General features: G+C 42.2%; 2 protein-coding genes across 2 annotated transcripts; both read right to left on the bottom strand.

Annotated features, from left to right (window-relative positions):
• Positions 1-419: 419 nt before the first annotated feature.
• Positions 420-3,742, bottom strand: LOC140716855 (uncharacterized). The gene is made up of 4 exons (XM_073029836.1): positions 3,585-3,742; positions 2,752-2,861; positions 2,212-2,338; positions 420-1,462 (listed from the first exon to the last, which is right to left on the bottom strand). The coding sequence occupies exons 2-4, from the start codon at positions 2,798-2,800 to the stop codon at positions 562-564; spliced, it is 1,077 nt and encodes a 358-aa protein (XP_072885937.1). The 5' UTR covers positions 2,801-2,861; positions 3,585-3,742; the 3' UTR covers positions 420-561.
• A 6,925-nt stretch (positions 3,743-10,667) lies between these two features.
• Positions 10,668-13,369, bottom strand: LOC140716854 (uncharacterized). The gene is made up of 4 exons (XM_073029835.1): positions 13,343-13,369; positions 12,918-13,014; positions 12,377-12,488; positions 10,668-11,733 (listed from the first exon to the last, which is right to left on the bottom strand). Exons 2-4 carry the CDS (start codon positions 12,964-12,966, stop codon positions 10,833-10,835), a joined length of 1,062 nt encoding a protein of 353 aa, XP_072885936.1. The 5' UTR covers positions 12,967-13,014; positions 13,343-13,369; the 3' UTR covers positions 10,668-10,832.
• Positions 13,370-18,445: the final 5,076 nt, after the last annotated feature.

Genomic DNA, 18,445 nt, shown 5'->3' with positions numbered 1-18,445 from the left:
AAGTTAGCAGGTTCAGTTGCCTGCTGCAATGGCCTGTTCAATAATACATACAGGATTGAAGTTATGTTAGAATCTTTGGAACATTGATTGAATTACTGATATTGAATATGGTCTATAGACGTCATTAAGGCTATCCAGTCTGCAGAAGGAGCAGATTTCCATCAAAGATCTGGCAGGTGCGATTTCAATAAATATCTCCAAAAATTCCATCGTACCAATGCTTGTCGGAGATATTTGCAGTAATTGGGGAAACGTGTGGGAAAATGGGATGTAGTGGGTTGAACAATCAGTGCGCATTTGATGTGATGAATTGCTTTGTTCTGCGCAGTATTATTTACATAGTTCTATATTTTTGCCCGGGTACTAAAGGAAGGAAAACTTCTCAGATATTAAAGTTTTATTGCAGATATTTTATAGTTCACACTCCAAAATTCCAGTCATTGATTTTAATACTTTTCTCTCAAAAAACAATAAATACTTTCAGCATATTACCATTTCAGATAGTAAAAGGACCCCTTAGTCTTGGCACACAGTTTGACAGAGCCACATTCTATTTCTGAATTAGTTCTGCAGATTCTGCCAGAAGTTGCCCCATAAAGTGGTGAGCTGGGTCTGAAGATCCTGCTGAACATTGGCTCCATTCAGGACAAGTCTCTCCTGCATCTCCTTCACATTCTGACTGATGATTTGTTTTAGCTGCTCAGTGTAGGGAGCCAGGTTCTGATGGAACTCCTCGATTCTCTGGTTAATGTTGGTGTTGAAATTTTCAATGAATGGGCCCAGGTTCTGGTCCACGTTCTCGTTAAGTTTAGCTTTCAGTTCGATGATGTAAGGGTTCAGCCTTTGGTTCAGAACATCCACGTGCTCATTGACTTTTGCCTGGAGCTTCTCGGCATATGGCTCAACCATCTGGGACATTTCTCCAATTTGTTGGTTCATCTTGATCTGGACATCCTTGGCATAGGGTGCCAAGCTATTGCGAAGCTCCTGGACATTCTCATTAAACCTGGAGCGGAATTCTTCAGCTTTGGCAGCCACGTTCTGCCTGAGGGTGTCCATGTTTTCATCAATCTTCACCTGGAGCTCTTCAGCGTAGGGAGTCAGGACTTCCCTGAGGTTCTCTGTGCTCACTTCCAGTCTGGCCTGTAGCTCTTCAGTAAAAGGAGTCAACTTCTGCCGAAGTTCCTCTGCATTCTTACGCAGCTGTTGGCCCAGGTCTTCAGCAAAAGGGGTCAACTTCTGATGAAATTCTTCAATGTTCCTGCTGATCTTCTGATGAACTCCATCCGCAAAGGGAGCAAGTTTCTCCCTCAGGTCTTCCAGCTGTTCTCTTATCTGCTGGCGAAGGCTCTCAATGTCTACTGTCATCCTCTCATGAAGACCATCTGTGTAAGGAGCCAACTTCTGTCGGAGATCCTCAGCATAGTCATTGACCGTCTGCAGATTATCCTGAACAAGGTGACTGGAAAAGAAGAGACAGTTGTTTCTTATACTCGTTATAGGAAAGAGATACATTTAGACAGAGCTCTGTACAAGGCTGGTTCTGAGACAAATGTACACTGGAAAGGAGAGCTTATAAAGGACATTTTGGATCACAAGATCTTCTAAGGGAACTACAGGTGTTCATTGCAGTGGGAGGATGTGATTCACAGAATAGTTTTCATTCATTCTATTATTACCTATTTGTTAAGTTTTGCTGGGTATCTGTTCCACCAGCCCTGATGAGTTTACCCCTTCTTTTATTCTTTATTCTCATTCTTGTTTGTTTTTAAACTTGCTGAGGAACCTTCACTTTAATATTATAGCACAGTGGTGCTGGTGAAACCAATCCACAAAACCAGGACTATTAATCTGAAATAATGAATTCAGCTCCTACTGAAAAACATTTAGATTAGAGTAGATACATAATACATCTGAAATTCAAAGTATCACTGTTGCTACTGCAGATTGACTGGGTCATCATAGAAGTCCATAATGTCCTTAGTGAAGGAAATTTGTGTCTATAGTTGAGACTTCACTGGCATCTTAAACTGGTCAATTAACAAATAGAGCTGGACAATAATGTTGGTGAGGATCAGATTCTATAAATTAATTGCAAAGAAACTCTCGGACTGTTGTAATGCTCCAGTCCTAAGACATCCCTGGCCAGTTCCTTGCTCAATACAAGTTGCTGATCTATTCTTAGTACCCATTAAAACGCCAAAGGCTCACTTGAGTTGCTGGCCGATTTCTGAGCTCTGGATCAGCTCGACGCTATCCTGGGCTTCTTCAGTCATTTGGCTGATGTAATTCCAGAAGGCATCTCGAACCTGATCTCCATTGATCTCAGCCCGACAGCCTATGGGAAGGAAAATTTGAGGTGATCAGGGTAGGAAACAGGAAGAACATTCCACTGATCTACTGTTCATTCACCCGAATGTTATGTAACAAAACTTCACACTGTATCTTGGTGATCAGTCCTTTTTGGGGCTGTACTGTAGCTGGATGAGTCATAGAGTAAAATCCCAGGTCTTTGAATATTTGTAATGTGGACTTAGAACAAACCCAGTAAGGGCGCCCAGGAGCCGATGTGTGGAAGAATGGACAATGCAAGGGGCTCCTGAATTCAGATAAGAGCTAATATCAGGTGCACATCAGTGAAGTGAAGATAGTGAGTCCAAGGTCAATCAAGAACCTTTGAAGATTGGAAGTGGCAATAAAATCCCAGTCATCGTCCCAGAATAAGAGAACAGGAATATTTGAATCTCATACCTGTGAGAAAGGCAGCAGCCAGAAGCAGGAGGTTTGCTCTGGGAAACATGGTGGTGTTCTCAAATGATATTGAGTATGGCAGATTATTTCTGTGTCCCTTTGCAGTCAATCTATGGGAAAAAAATAATGATCGGAATTAGTGCCAGGTTCAACCCACACGGAAAATCTACAGGAGTATTCCTGCCCCCTTCTGAACTCTATTTGTTACACAAGGAGTCAGCATGCAGCCCTTTGAACCTGTTCTGTTATTGAGATCAAAGCTGGTCTTTGGGCTCACCACCATTTTCCTGCACTGTCTCAATATGCCTAGGTGCCCATGGCAGCCAGAAATATATCCATATCTGCTTTGAATGAGCCCAGTGACTGAGCCCTCGAGACTTCCAAAGACCTACTGATCTCTAATTTACAGCATTCCTTCTCTTTGAAGTCCTTAATGCCACACCCCTTATTCTGAAACTCTGACCCCACCCCAGGATCTAAACTCTTCAGCCAGAGAAAGGATCCTCCATACATCGAGCCTGTTATAACCTGTCAGTTATAAAAGCATAAATCACAGGAGCAGAATCGGGCCTTTTGATTTACTGATTTATTTTCTCTCTCAGCCCAATTCTCTTACATTCTCCCCATAAACTTTGATGCCCTTACTAATGAAGAAGCTATCAAACTCCCATTTAATTATACCTTGTAACAATACAGAAGAACAGAAAGCTGTTCTTTAGTTCCTATGCCTTGACCAATTGACCAACAGAGAAGCTGACCCGAGAGAGCATTTACAAGGATAAGCAGGCAAGCTCGCTGGGTTGGAGGAAATTGAGCCTCAGGGCTCTTCTCACCTGTTTCTGCTGTGCTTCTCCAGGAGATCTGTGTCGCAGCCCACAGACGCTCACTCTATATAAGGGCACCTTATCAGCAGCTGATAACAAAGTTGGTAGATTTGTGTTTGACTCGTGGACTTGCCCTGAAAACCAAGAGAATGTGGAGCTTCCAACAGGAATGTTACTCTGAACTGCTGCCTTCATCATAACTCCAACTCAACCTGAGAGGGCAAATTCCATTCAAGATTAATCTTTCAGTCCAAAGGCCATGATTTATTACCGCTGTAACATTAGATCACTCTATGGACTTAGAGTGAGGGATTTTGAATGACAGGGAGAGTCTGTCATCATTGGCAACAGGTTAGGTAACCTGAGGACATCGATTCGAGGTCATCAGCAAAGGAAGCAGATGGGAGATGTAGGAATAATGAGTTGCCGGCTCCTGGAATGAATCTTGTGGAGTGGATGGAAAGAGACTTCCCCTTGCCTCCGCAAATAGATCGAGAGGAAGCAAATTGTAAAGCCTTAGGGAAAGTGTGATGATTGGAATTAATCCCTTAGACAGAAATGCTGGGCCCAACAAATTCCTGTCTGAGATAAAAGAATCTATGATTTTGTACCGTTTTACCTGCTAAGGCCTTAAAGTCCTGCAGATGAATATATTCACACAAGACAATCACTGTTCCTTAAGCCTGCGACCTCATGGTCACAAAGTCACAGAGAAATCAGCACAGAAATAGGCCTTTAGCCTATGGAGTCCTTGACAGTCTACATTAACACTAGATAAACTGCATTTTCAAATTCTTCCCACATTCCATTCAAATCCCCCCATATTCTAACTGTCTGAAGGCAATTTACAGTGGCCGTTGACTTTGAGGTGTGTCAGGAAATGGAGCATTTGAAGGAATCCCATATTGCTTCATGTACAACGTGCAAACTGCACACGGTGCCCTGAGTCCACTGTGAATCCAATGGGGAAAACAAAGCCCAGTGTCTGTGAATCTACAAGTTCACTGCACGCTGGAGGCCCGGAGACCTGTACTGGGGTTGGACAACAGTTTGTGTGTGTGTGTAGGAGTGAGGAACAGGGATTGTTTTGCTGTAGTTGTTTTGTTGCTTGTGTGTTCTGTGTTCCTCTGCCGAGCATTGTGGGCATCCTACGTTGCGGTTGGACTGCATGGTGACATTTGCGGGCTGCCGTAGATTGTGTTGGCTGTTAACACAAACATCTGTTTCGATGTACATGTGAAATATAAATGGATCTAAAAGGTCACGGTTGAACCCAGTTAGTGACACTGTGGGAGAGTAGCTCCACGAGATGCAGAGTTGTACTGTTAATACAGTGTCAGGTGGCTGAAACTTTTTGTGAGTTAATGGCAAGGCTGCAAAAAATATGAGCCGTGACACTAAATGAGTTTGGGGAAACTGTGAAAAAGGGGCACTGCGTCCAGACCAATGTTCCCTCTAAGGTGTGTGCACACATCTTTTGCTACTATCGCACAAAAGTTCATCACCCTCTACCTCGTTGGCAGGTTAAGTATATTCCACGATCGTACACAATCATATTGTCTTTTCCAGTTTCTGATGTAGACGGGATTGACAACGTGGCGTTTGCGATGATTTGTCTGCAGATTTTAGAGCTGGCTTATTTATACTGTTTTTATTGAAGAAATTATTCATTCGCTCTGTCGAATTCCAAAGAAGCAAAGGGTGTGAAGTGGAAAAGAACTGTTAATTCATTTGAAACGGAATGGCTTATTAACCTTAGAATAGCTTCAAGTTTACTGCCACTGAAAAACTCACTGTGCATGTGCTGTTGTCACTGGGCAAGAAACTGCACATTACGAGATTTTTGCGCATAAATTCGAGGAAACAATGGTCCACACCTCAGATTACAATACATGTACAGGGATTTGTTGAAGTAAACGATACTTGAGGAAAATGGTAGACTGGAATATGGCTGGATATATTGAGAGGTTAAATTGTGATAAGACGCAGGATTGTTTAATGCATATCTGAAGCAAATGGAGATTTTTTTCCTCTGCGGTAATGATATTATAATACAGTGGAAAGAGGAAAAAATTAGCAGAACACGACGATTTACTTGAGGAAGGAAACTAGTATGTAGAAATTAATTTGAACAGTGGTACTTGATTTATTGATAGGTATTTGATCTTCTCACTGAGGCAGTTACAGTATTAGGCACTCTCTTTAATCCAGTGCTTTCGGAAACTGTCTAAAGCTATAACTAAACTGCAGCTAAAAGCCAGTGGAAGGAAGGAACTGGAGAAATCATCACTGAAGGGAATAATCTGCCAATTGCTAATTGTGGGATCCTCTGAGATTTTGCAGTTATCTGTCGACTTGCACGTGATCTCACTCAGGCTCACACTGAATATAATCTGTAAAATTAGCATTTGTGTGGGGGGAGAAAACTATCAAAAACCATGACGGAATTTTGTTCTTTGCTAGATGCAGATATGAATGTATGTACTGCATGTAAGCAAACTGACTGGGCAAAGTAAGTGTCTTTGTCAGTGGGTCTTGGTCATGTGAAAGTCAGGAAGCCACAGTACTGTTGTCAAGGCAACCAATCAGATCAAATACACATTGAAGTCAGCTTAGTGCTTGAACTGAACAAAGTGGGACACATGGTACAAGTCTGCAATTTGATAAGCTGATAAAGTGCCACATCAAACATTACTGTGAAAATAAAGTTTACTAGCAGAAGAGGTAAAGTTTCGTACAGAAAACAGGCTAGTTAATAGAAAAAGCCGAAAGTTAGCATAAATGGTACTTTTCTGGTCGGAAGGACAAAATGGCTTGTGTATCTCAGTGTGTCTTAAAACGATGTACAACTGGCCTGGATAAAGTTATGGTGTTAAATTTGTCAGTGACACAATTGGTGAGAAAGTAAGTTGTGAAGAGCATGTAAGAGGTGACAAAGTGTATGGTGGAACGTGTGGAATTCTGCATTTTAGTAGGGAAAATTAAAGATATACAGTACATTTGTACGTGATGTAATTGGTGGGTATTGTTACAACTTGGAGATACAGAAGGAGCTTGGTGTCCTAGAGCATGGATCACAAAAGATGGAAATGAAGCTACAGCCAATAAATAAGAACGTAGAAATTTCCAGCACATTCCAGGCCCTTCAGCCCACAATGTTGTGCCGACCATGTAACCTACTCTTGAAACTGCCTAGAATTACCCTACCGCAGAGCCCGCTATTTTTCTCAGCTCCATGTACTAATCTAAGAGTCTCTTGAAAGACCCTTTGTATCCACCTCTACCACCGTCGCTGACAGTGATTCCACACACCTACCACTCTGTGTGGGAAAAACTTGCCCCTGGCATTTCCTCTGTACCTACTTCTAAGCACCTTAAAATTATACCCTCTCGTGATGAATGACTCTTATCATCTTATACACCTGAGAATGCTCACAAAATGGATTATTATTTATTGTTAGAGCGGTTGCATTCACTAGTGGGGAGATTATTCTTTAGTTAGATGGGGCATGAGTGAGACCACTTCTGAATGTGTATAGTTCTGGTTTCCTTCATTAAACAAGGACAGGAGATGCTCAGTGGAGTTGTAGCAGATAATACCTGAAATGGGTGGGTTGTCTCATGAGGAAAGACTGAACCGGTTATCTTTTGTGTGTGCACTTCAGAAAAATGAGAGGTGGCTCCAGGCGGCTGGTACCATTGTATCTGGGAGCTTCATGGTGGACCTTGTGGTGTGAATTGCTGAGGCCATTTGGTCATTCTCTTGCTCCAGGGGCATCGGTGGTGCCTGCCATATTGCCCGTCCTCCCATGGCTGCGACGTCTTGGGCTTTGCATGGGCTGAGAGTGAGGCGGGTGATGCGCACCGTTGTGTGCCCCAGATTTCAGAGCCTGGGTATGCTCGCCCCATCAGGGTTCCTTGGAAAAGCATGATGCTTGGTTCCAAGTCCCCCCTCACGGTCTGCAACCCATCTTCGAGAGCCCGGCCCAAGGGTGTGGGGGAGGTATACTACTTGGTTCTTCGACTTATTCCCCAGATTTTAAGGCATTCCATCTGGTGTCGTAGGTCTTCAATCTTGCCGTCAATTTCTAATCTCACTCCTGACACCAGTGCGGTGAGCATTTGGTTCATGATGACAGATGAGAAAAGCTCAACTGCCAGTTTTACTGTGACAAGCACAAAAATTGACCGGGCACTATGACCCGGGGAGAGAAGCCACTCAATCACACATAGACAGAGGAGGTGATTATTACAAACGCACATTAGAATAACTGTATAACCCAAGCTTAAATGTAACAATAAATTAACTTGAACATCCCACTATAATACACAAAAGCATTTTAAACAAGTACATTAAGTAGTGCTGGCCGCTAGGAGATCTGGCCAGGACCATGTGCCCCCCCACCCACCACCACCAGAGCACTACAATATGTTTAACAGAGCACAGTGAGTACTAATGATAACACTCCACCACCGTCCCACAGAAAGGATGTAAACATATGAAGAGGTGTAGTCTGCTCAATACTGAAACGAGTGACAAGAAATAGTAACCTTCCCCAAATCTAGGAAACTTTGGAAAATTAAAACCATTGTTTCAATTCTCACTTGCCGCTTCTTTCAAGACTCTTGGCAGAACAAGAACATTTCAGCTCTGAGAAGAGAAGCTTGGGTAGTTTTCTTTGGGAATTGACTGAGGTGTGTAAAATTATGAGGATCTACAGTGAAGAGGTTGGACCGATTTTCCTGCAAAGAGCAACAAAAGCCAAGTGGCATAGAGGGGAGATGAGAAATGGTTTTCACCTCGAGGGTGTTAAGTGTCTCGAACTCGCTGTCCAAAAGGGTAACAGAAGGAGAAACGCTCTCGATATTGAAGAACTACTTGATTTACACTGGAGAGTGTTATGGACCTTTCAGCTAGGGTTAGGCTGGTTCGCAACGTTTTGGCTGCAGCAGAATGGCCAGGGGGAATTAACCGGATATTATTGCCTGATGCTGTCCTTAGCTTTGGCGCAAGAAAGATGAGACGTCAATCTGTGATTACATTTATGACTGCAGAAATCCCAATCTGACCTTCTAAGTCTTAAATTAACCGTCACTTGTGCCCTTTCTGCCTTCGGCTCATGTGTCTGAGTCATTGCTCGTGTCATGGACTTGGCTCTGGGTAACTTGCCTGAAGAATTATTCCGTTCTCTGGTGCTCAAAGCTGAACACAACTTAAAGCCGATGATGTGTTTAGGGCGGGAACCCATGACTCTGATATAGCAGTAGATATGGAAGGTTCCTCTGACATGGAAGTAGAAGCTCCAAGTTCAAACCCGGCAAAGTACCGAGGGCAAAGCCAAAGTTAGAAGCCTGAAGATAGAAGTAGAGGCTCAAAATAGTCATGGGGGTCCGAAGGAATTATGAAGACACGGGTCACCGGGGTGAGAAATCTGTGCAAGTCTGGAAGTCGAGGTCCGAAGGTCAAACCCATGATCATCGTCCTGTGAAGGCTGAAGTTGGAGGCCTGATGCCTGAGAATCCAGAGACAAGGCCTGGAGGCCCAAGGGTGAACTACTCTGGGTTTGGAGGCGTGTCAGGGTGTGTGAATGTGTGAGATGGATGGAAAGGGGATTTGTTTTGTGGCTACTGTCTGTAATTTGCTGTTGTTGCTCCTTGTGTTATTTATTGGAACTTTGTGGGCCTGCGATGTTTAAGATGGAATGTGTAGAAACACTTGCGGGCTGCCTCAGCACACCCTCGGGTTGTGTTGGTTGTTAAATGTGATGAATAAATCTGAATCTGCTCCTGTCTCTCTTGAAATGACTTCATTTCTGCTCCACTGGATTATCTGCATCCTTAAACTCTCTGTTTGCACTTACTCCAATTCCATTGACTCTCACTCTCTGATCTTTTAATTGCACCTAGACACCTTATCCCTTGCACTGAGCATAAACTCTCATTCCCACTGTCCCGTCCCTGATCATAGTGATCTTCAGACTTTCAACAAGCTTGTAATAAATGGCTGGCATGAATGGGTAAGTGTTCATCAGAGCTTGGGCATTAGAAATCTGCAGTCACCTGCACAGAACATATGTTCATAATATCAGGTACCCAAACATGGTTCCTGTGTGGTGTGGGACAGTGTGTTTACAGACATGCTGTGTATATATGGGTTTGGCTCTGTATCTAGAAAAGGATGTGCTGGCAGTTGGAGAGGGTCCTGAGCAGGTTCACAAGATTGATCCTGGGAATGAAAGTGCTAACATATGAGGAGCGTTTGATGGCTCTGGGCCTGTACTCACTGGAGTTCAGAAGAATGAGGGGGAATCTGACTGAAGTCTAACAAATATTGCAAGGCTTAAAGGGAGTGCTTATGAAGTGGATGGTTCCAGTTGTCGAAGACTCTGGAACCATAGGGCACAGACTCAGAATAGAAGGACATCCCTTTAGAACAGAGATGAGGAGGAATATCTTCAGCCTAATCTGTGGAATTCATTGCCACATGCAGGTATGGAGGCCAAATAATTGGGAATATTTAAAGTAGAGGTAGGTCAGTTCTTTATTAGTAGCTGTGTCAAAAGTTTCAGGGAGGAGGCAGGAGAATCAGGTTGAGAAGGAAAATAAAACAGCCATGATTGAATGGTGAAGCAGATTTGATGTGCCAAATGGCCTAATTCTGTTCCTATGTCTTATGGATCTTGCACTCAAGACATTGAAGTTAGCAGGTTCAGTTGCCTGCTGCAATGGCCTGTTCAATAATACATACAGGATTGAAGTTATATTAGAATCTTTGGAACATTGATTGAATTACTGATATTGAATATGGTCTATAGACGTCATTAAGGCTATCCAGTCTGCAGAAGGAGCAGATTTCCATCAAAGATCTGGCAGGTGCGATTTCAATAAATATCTCCAAAACTTCCATCATACCAATGCTTGTCGGAGATATTTGCAGTAATTGGGGAAACGTGTGGGAAAATGGGATGTAGTGGGTTGGACAATCAGTGCGCATTTGATTGGATGAATTGCTTTGTTCTGCGCAGTATTATTTACATAGTTCTAGTGATGAGTATTTTTGCCCATGTACTAAAGGAAGGAAAACTTCTCAGATATTAAAGTTTTATTGCAGATATTTTATAGTTCACACTCCAAAATTTCAGTCATTGATTTTAATACTTTTCTCTCGAAAAACTTTCAGCATATTACCATTTGAGAAAGTAAAAGGACCCCTTAGTCTTGGCACACAGTTTGACAGAGCCAAATTCTATTTCTGAATTAGTTCTGCAGTTTCTGCCAGAAGTTGCCCCATAAAGTGGTGAGCTGGGTCTGAAGATCCTGCTGAACATTGGCTCCATTCAGGACGAGTCTCTCCTGCATCTCCTTCACATTCTGACTGATGATTTGTTTCAGCTGCTCAGTGTAGGGAGCCAGGTTCTGATGGAACTCCTCGATTCTATGGTTAACGTTGGTGTTGAAATTTTCAATGAATGGGCCCAGGTTCTGGTCCACGTTCTCGTTAAGTTTAGCTTTCAGTTCAACGATGTAAGGGTTCAGCCTTTGGTTCAGAACATCCACGTGCTCATTGACTTTTGCCTGGAGCTTCTCGGCATATGGCTCAACCATCTGGGACATTTCTCCAATTTGTTGGTTCATCTTGATCTGGACATCCTTGGCATAGGGTGCCAAGCTATTGCGAAGCTCCTGGACATTCTCATTAAACCTGGAGTGGAATTCTTCAGCTTTGGCAGCCACGTTCTGCCTGAGGGTGTCCATGTTTTCATCAATCTTCACCTGGAGCTCTTCAGCGTAGGGAGTCAGGACTTCCCTGAGGTTCTCTGTGCTCACTTCCAGTCTGGCCTGTAGCTCTTCAGTAAAAGGAGTCAACTTCTGCCGAAGTTCCTCTGCATTCTTACGCAGCTGTTGGCCCAGGTCTTCAGCAAAAGGGGTCAACTTCTGATGAAATTCTTCAATGTTCCTGCTGATCTTCTGATGAACTCCATCCGCAAAGGGAGCAAGTTTCTCCCTCAGGTCTTCCAGCTGTTCTCTTATCTGCTGGTGAAGGCTCTCAATGTCTACTGTCATCCTCTCATGAAGACCATCTGTGTAAGGAGCCAACTTCTGTCGGAGATCCTCAGCATAGTCATTGACCATCTGCAGATTATCCTGAATAAGGATTCTAGAAAATAAAGAGGCAATTCTTTCTTATACCTCTTACGGAAAAGAGATACATTTTGACAGATCACCTTGCAAGTCCAATTGTCAAACATACTGTGCCTAAGATTGGATGGTTTACAATAAGAAAGACATTGGGATCAGAATACATTTTCGAATTAATTGCACATGTTCCTTAGTAATACAGGACAGGATGCAACTACAGTTATGTACAGACATGGGAAATGTAGGCCTAAATAGATCTGTGCTGAGGAAGTGGCAGATATCAGATACAGCATGGGTATAGTTGAAGGCTTGTATCTGATATCTGCTACTTCCTGCACACAGATCTATTTAGGTCTACATTTTCCATGGCTATATTTAACTGTTGCTGCATCTGGCTTCACATAGAGTTGTTCCTATGCCTGAATCTATACCTGCTTGTACCCATAGCTATGTGCATTAATCTGATTTCATTACACAAATAAATGTTACTTTGCTGAGATACTTTCAGCATGTGCCAGAAGCAACATCCGTTATTTCAAACACCAGCCTCATTGCTATTTGGTCTCAAACTGGCAGAGAAAGCCCTATTTTAGCTTCTTGGTCAATATTGTGTCCCAGCTAGCACAACTTTTGTAACTATTCCTAATATTGCTGACACTCACTTGACTTGTTGGCTGATTTCTGAGCCTTCATTTAGGTCATTGTTGGTCAATTGGCTGATGTAATCCCAGAATGCATCTTGAATCTGCTCTCTATTGAGTTCAGCTTGGCAGCCTATATGAAAGAAAAGGAAAGAAGCGTTTCAGAGTGGCAACACAGGAACAAGTTCAATAATATCCAGTATTCATTTAGCAGGCGATCAGTTTGTAAGGCCCATGCAACTTCACCATAACACACTCGGTATTGAAGGGATAATCAGGTGCTCCTCTCAGGAGATGAGGTTAGATGATTTTAGAGTAAAGTAATTTGTCTTTTGGGACCTTGTTTAAAATCTGTCCAGACTGAGTGTTGAAACAAGTCTTTCCCCAAAGAAGAACCAAATTGTAGAACCAATGGTCGCTAAGTTCAGACCTTGAGCTTAAAACTGGGCTCAACAGTGGTGTGCACATCTGGTGTCCAAGATATATAAGCTCAAGAGAAACACTAAACACCTAACAGCATAAAAAACATTTAAAACAGAGGATTAAGTATAGAATCTCATACCTGTCATGAAAATAGCAGCAGCTAATACAAGGATTGTCCCTTGATTCATGATGGATTTCACACACTTAGTACAATTCCTGCTCTCTCTTCAAAAAATCTGTGAAAATAAACAAAAAGATTTAGATCAATATTCAACACCTATTCTTTCATCAAGTTATTCATTTTAAGTGGAACATTTTCTCACTGATAAATGAAAACCCTGACTTGTATAAATGGCATCCCGTGTATTCTTGTCTCCCATTGCATACTGTAGCAGACAATTGTACCCTGCCACGCAATTGAAAATCGAAAGCTGAATTCTTGACACAGTACATTTGACTTTATGCAAAGACATTTGCTGAACAGATGCACAGCTAAGTGTGCATACACTGTGTCCCCTTAATTAGACCCCATCGCACAGGTGGTGTATCCAGGGCTTCTCTCACCTTCCTCTTCTCTTGAAGCTGTGTCTCAGACCACAGACCTCCCTGTTTTTAAAGGCACTTTATCAGCAGTTGATGACCAGTTAGTCTGCTTCAGTTGGTGGACTTTCCCTGACACCAAGACAACGTGGAGCTTCCAACCACACTGTCACTCTGAACTGTGATGTGTTTCCTTCAATATGTCTCCATTTCAACTGACAGGGGCAAACTCCAATCAAATGGTATGCCTCCGTACAAAGGCCGTACTTTGATAACATGCAACAGCTGAATATTCTATGTATTTTGATAAAGTAAGTGTGTTTGGTGATAATTAAATAAGAACCAAAGAAAGATGAGGGGAATTAAGGCAGTGAACATAATGATAGGAAGATTCAGCTGTTTCTAGCTGTGATTCAGCTACAATCATTCTAACAAGATGTAATCCCTGTTGCCTAATGTACTTCTAGTAGGATTGTATAAGGCCTATAATTAATGCTTCTTCTGAATTTTCAGTATTTTGATGCTTTACCAGTTCAATCCAGGTTGTCCCCAGATTAGGGAAGGTTTTCAAACAATTTGCAAGTTAGAAATGCAGTTCCCACACAGCAAAAGATGAGAAGCTGGAGAGGACCTGTAGTCCTCCAATTAGCAGTTAATATTGTATACAATTTGACTAGAGTACGATTTCCTGTACGATGAACCAAGCATGTTCCTTATAGTCATAGGCTCACACAATACAGAAACAGCCCTCTCAGCCTGACGTGTCCATGCCAACATAGTGCTTATCTAAACAAGTACTATGGGGTGGCACGTTAGTGTAATGGTTAGCAGAATGCTTTGCGGTACCTGCGACCTGGGTTCAATTCCTGCCACTGCCTGTACAGTGTTTGTATGTCCCCTCCCCCTGCGTAACCACGTGGGATTTCCCCATGTGTTCTAGTTTCATTTCATCCCACAGTCCAAAGATGTACCGGTTGGTAGGTTAGTTGGTCATTGTAAATAGTCCCATAATTAGGCTACAGTTAAATCAGGGAATAGCTGGGCAGTGTGCCATGAAGGGCCAGAACTGCTGTTCTGAGCTGTATCTCAATAATTAAAAAAAAAACCTATATATGGTTCAATAGCCATCTATGCCTTGGCCAAAACAATGTTCCATACACCAATAATACAGTTCTGCTTTCATTCGTCAATAAGCATTTGAACAAATTCAGGCTGGTTTAATGTTTAGGGGCGGCATGGTAGTGTAGTAGTTTACATAATACTATTATAGTGTCAGCGACCCAAGTTCAATTCCACTGTTGTATGTTCTCTCTGTGACGGTGTGGGTTTCCTCCAGTTTCCTGCCACATTCCAAAGACATACAGTTTTGTAGCTTAGTTTGTCACATGGGTGTAATTTGGGTGGCACAGGCTTGTTGGGCCAGAATGGCCTGTTACTGTGCTGTATCTCTTCATAAATAAATAAAGGTGTAAATTAGGAACAAGAGCAGACCACCTCGCTGCTCAAGCCATTCTGCTATTTAATGAGATCAAGGCTGAAACTTCTCCATCTCAGCTCCACATTCCCACTTATACCTAGTTAATTTTCTTCCCTTCACTTATCAAATATTGATCTACATTTGTCTTACAAGTATTCATAGACTCTGTTACCACTGCCCTTTGAGAAAACTTACAACCCTTTTAGAGAAAAGAACTTCATTGCATTGATGTTTTAAATGCAGAAACCTTATTTTTTTTAGCAGAGACTCTGAGTTCCAGATTGTCCCACAAGAGGGAACCTCTCCATGGCCACTCTCAGAATCTTAAAATTTAAATCAAGACTCCTCATTCTTCTGATGAGACCTAGCATGTCCCATCTTTCTGACTAAGACAACTTGCCATTCCAGATGATAATTCACTAAACTGCTACAAATGTATTCATATTGTTCCTTAAATAAGAACATTAATAGTACACATAATACTCAACACGTGGTCTCACCAATACTCCAATGGAAGCATAATTATTCTACTCTTGAATTCTGTTCCTCAAGTGCTCTGCTGCACTTGTGACAAAGGCCCCAGGCAATATCATTCTGTTAATGATAACTTTCTGTTAACCTTGCATACGAGTCATTCACTGGGACACCCCGATACCGCAACATCTCAAACTTTGCAATTTATCACCACTTTTGTTTCACCCCTTTCTTGTTTTCACCTCTCACCAATCAGCCTTTGTCTCAGCCCTACCTCCCACTTCTCCATATTGACCATCTTACCACTACACTCAGTTTTGACCCAAGATGTTGACCATCCCTTTGCCTCCAAGATTATGCTTGATTTGTTGAGTTTCTCAGCAGTCTACTTTTTGCACCAGATTTCAGTATCTGCAGTTCTCCCGTGTCTCCCTACAAACACATTACTTGTTACATCTTGCAAATCAGAAAAAAATATGGTCAGCAAATACTCTATTTATACATAATGGCTACTATTTTCCTTAATACAGTCGGCCCTCCTTATCCGCGAGGGATTGGTTCCGGGACCCCTCGCGGATACCAAAAAACACGGTTGCTCAAGTCCCTCATTTAACCTGTTTCAGTGCGGTGGACTTTAGGACCCAGCGGAACCCCTGATCTTATTTAACCTGTCTTTAGGACCCAGTGGAGCTCTGAATCCACAGTGTTTCTGTTCGTGAAAATAATCACGATCACGATTGAAAATAAAGTGGAAATAATAAAGTGATCGGAAAGAGGTGAAACGTCATCGGTCACTGGAAAAGCGTTAGGCTACAGTCAGTCAATGATCGGAACAATTATAAAGGACAAAGTGAGAAAGGCCCTGCCCTGATGAAAGCTACAATTATTACTGAGCAATGCAGTGGTTTAATTATTGAATACATATGTTTTTTAAGTGTCTTATATGCATAGAAAGGTAAAATATATATTATTTTCTAAGACAAACATTTGACTAACTGACGCTAAATAATACTGTATGTAGCTGTTCTAACTTACTTAGTAAGAGAACTTCTGATTTTTTTCGATCCTGATCCACGATAAACTACGCACATCCTCCCGTATACTTTAAATCATCTCTACATTACTTATAATACCTAATACAATTTAAATAGTTGTTATACTGCTTTGTTTATGGAATAATGACAAGAAAAAAAGTCTGTATATGCTCGAACAACGAGTGCTGGAAGAGCATTTCCAGGTTTTCTCAATTCGCGTTTGTTGAATTCGCGCATGCGGAACTCACGGATAAGGAGGGCCAGCTGTAGTCTTCTAGAAACCTTAGTTCAAGTTTCATCTTTTTCTCTTCTCGTCAAGTCTTTTTTTTCAGCCAAGGTCAGAATAGGGCAATTTGCTATTTGTGGGATCTTCCTGTGTGAGAGGTGGCTGCTGAGTTCCTCCGTTTTACTTCAGGACTGAACTTGAAAGGAAATACCTCAGATGCCAAACTTCTTTTGAAACACCCTAAGATGATAAGGTGCACACCTACTTCTGTTGCTCTTTAAATGTAGGGACAAATTGCATTAAGTAGTAGGCAGCCGTCAATCCCAGGGGATGATGGGTTTTGCACCTCTGGTGGACTGTGTCCTGTCCAGGGTGCAAGCCTGGGTGGGAAGATTTGAAGAACCGGCTGTTGCCCATGCAGTGGGTTCCCCCTCTCCACATCACTGATGTAGTCCAAGGGAAGGGCAAGCGCCGATACAGCTTGGCACTAGTGTCGTTGCAGAGGTTGCCAGAGTGAAGTTGTAAACAACATCAAACAGCCTTAGGGACCCCCGGCTCCAGATTTCTTCCTTGGGGTTTACTCCTGAAGCCTTTCCCATGGGTGGGTCCGACCTCAAGGCAGCGGAGATTTAAAATCAGAGTTTCCCTTCTCCTCGGTGTGCTGCCGTCCAAAGGTGACGAGCCCCACCTGCCCAAAGCAACTGGTTTTGAGGGGCCAGTGGTCCGCCTTTACCCCTTCTCTTGTCAGTAGAAACAGTTTTGATGGGCCTAGTAGCTAAGCCACATGGGAAGGCCAAGAGTTGGACTTTGTTGTCAGAGGCTGTTAGAGTCACATGCTATTTGGAGCACTTCATAGGTAGTGGGAGCTTATCCCCACTACCATCCCCATAAATATGACAACCTTAGGAACCAATTGTATTAAAATGTTAATCAAATCAGTGCAGGTGAGCAAGAGGACATTTGTAATTATAAACTCACAAGAAACAGAAGCAGGCCTCACATCTACTCCACTGTTCAATAAGGTTGTAGCTAATCTTTTACCTCAGTACTGCTTGTTACCTTTGACCTTATACCCCTTGATGCCCTTAATATCCAAACTGTGTTGATCTGTCTTGAATCTACTCAGCAACTGTGCCTTCCAAATGCTCAAAAGGTAGTAAATTCCAGGATGCACTAGCTTCTAGGTGTAAAAACATCTTAATGATCAATGCCTTATTTTGATATGATGACCCCAGTTTCTAGACAGTAGAACCAGGGAAAATATTTGTAATTTAAAAAAAAAAAATTGTAGAGGCTGGAAGTTTGCAATAAAAGCAGAAAGGCCACAACCTGCATGCTCTCTTTTGTTGAAAGGCAAAAAAAAATCTAACTTTTCGGATCAAAGACACTGTTAGGAAAAAAAGTTACGTCTGTTTGTATTTTCCAATTGTGGCCAGAGTATTATCAGTATTTACCTTTTCATTTTATGTTAGAGAAATATCATCCCTGCATACACTGTTTCAAGCCATATAATTTTGTAACAACAAGGTCACATTATAAAACAGAGGCCTATTCTGTTTAATCTCTCTTTATATCATAATCCCATAGCCTGAAAACCAATCTGGTGTGCCTTCATGTACTCCCTCTATCCAAAGTATATGAGGGAGATCAAAGCTATACATAATATTCTGGTTGAGTTCTCTGGCTTTATACAATTTCACTGAGATGTCTTTACTCTTGCACTCAAATATTCTTGCAATGAAGGGCAATAACATTTGCTTTCCTAAATGCTGACCCACAAGCTAACTTTCTATATTCACCGGGTCAGAGACCCAAGTCTCTATGAAGTTTATTACCATTCCATTTAAAAATTACTCTGCATTGCACCTTTGCCCTCAAGGTAGATATTTCCGCGTTTATTTCCCCCTCCCCCAATC

The sequence above is a fragment of the Hemitrygon akajei genome, chromosome 26 (assembly GCF_048418815.1).
Source record: "Hemitrygon akajei chromosome 26, sHemAka1.3, whole genome shotgun sequence".
Lineage (NCBI taxonomy): Eukaryota > Metazoa > Chordata > Chondrichthyes > Myliobatiformes > Dasyatidae > Hemitrygon > Hemitrygon akajei.
The sequence above is the reverse complement of the archived record's forward strand: the minus strand, read 5'-3'. Positions and strand labels throughout refer to the sequence as shown.

Coding starts and splice junctions, on each gene's coding strand:
- LOC140716855 (XM_073029836.1), bottom strand. CDS start 2,800: ATGTTTCCCAGAGCAAACCTCCTGCTTCTGGCTGCTGCCTTTCTCACA. Junction 2,339..2,751: donor GGCTGCTGCCTTTCTCACAG/GTATGAGATTCA, acceptor TCCTTCCCATAG/GCTGTCGGGCTGAGATCAAT. Junction 1,463..2,211: donor GAAATCGGCCAGCAACTCAA/GTGAGCCTTTGG, acceptor CTTCTTTTCCAG/TCACCTTGTTCAGGATAATC.
- LOC140716854 (XM_073029835.1), bottom strand. CDS start 12,966: ATGAATCAAGGGACAATCCTTGTATTAGCTGCTGCTATTTTCATGACA. Junction 12,489..12,917: donor TGCTGCTATTTTCATGACAG/GTATGAGATTCT, acceptor TCTTTCATATAG/GCTGCCAAGCTGAACTCAAT. Junction 11,734..12,376: donor GAAATCAGCCAACAAGTCAA/GTGAGTGTCAGC, acceptor TTTATTTTCTAG/AATCCTTATTCAGGATAATC.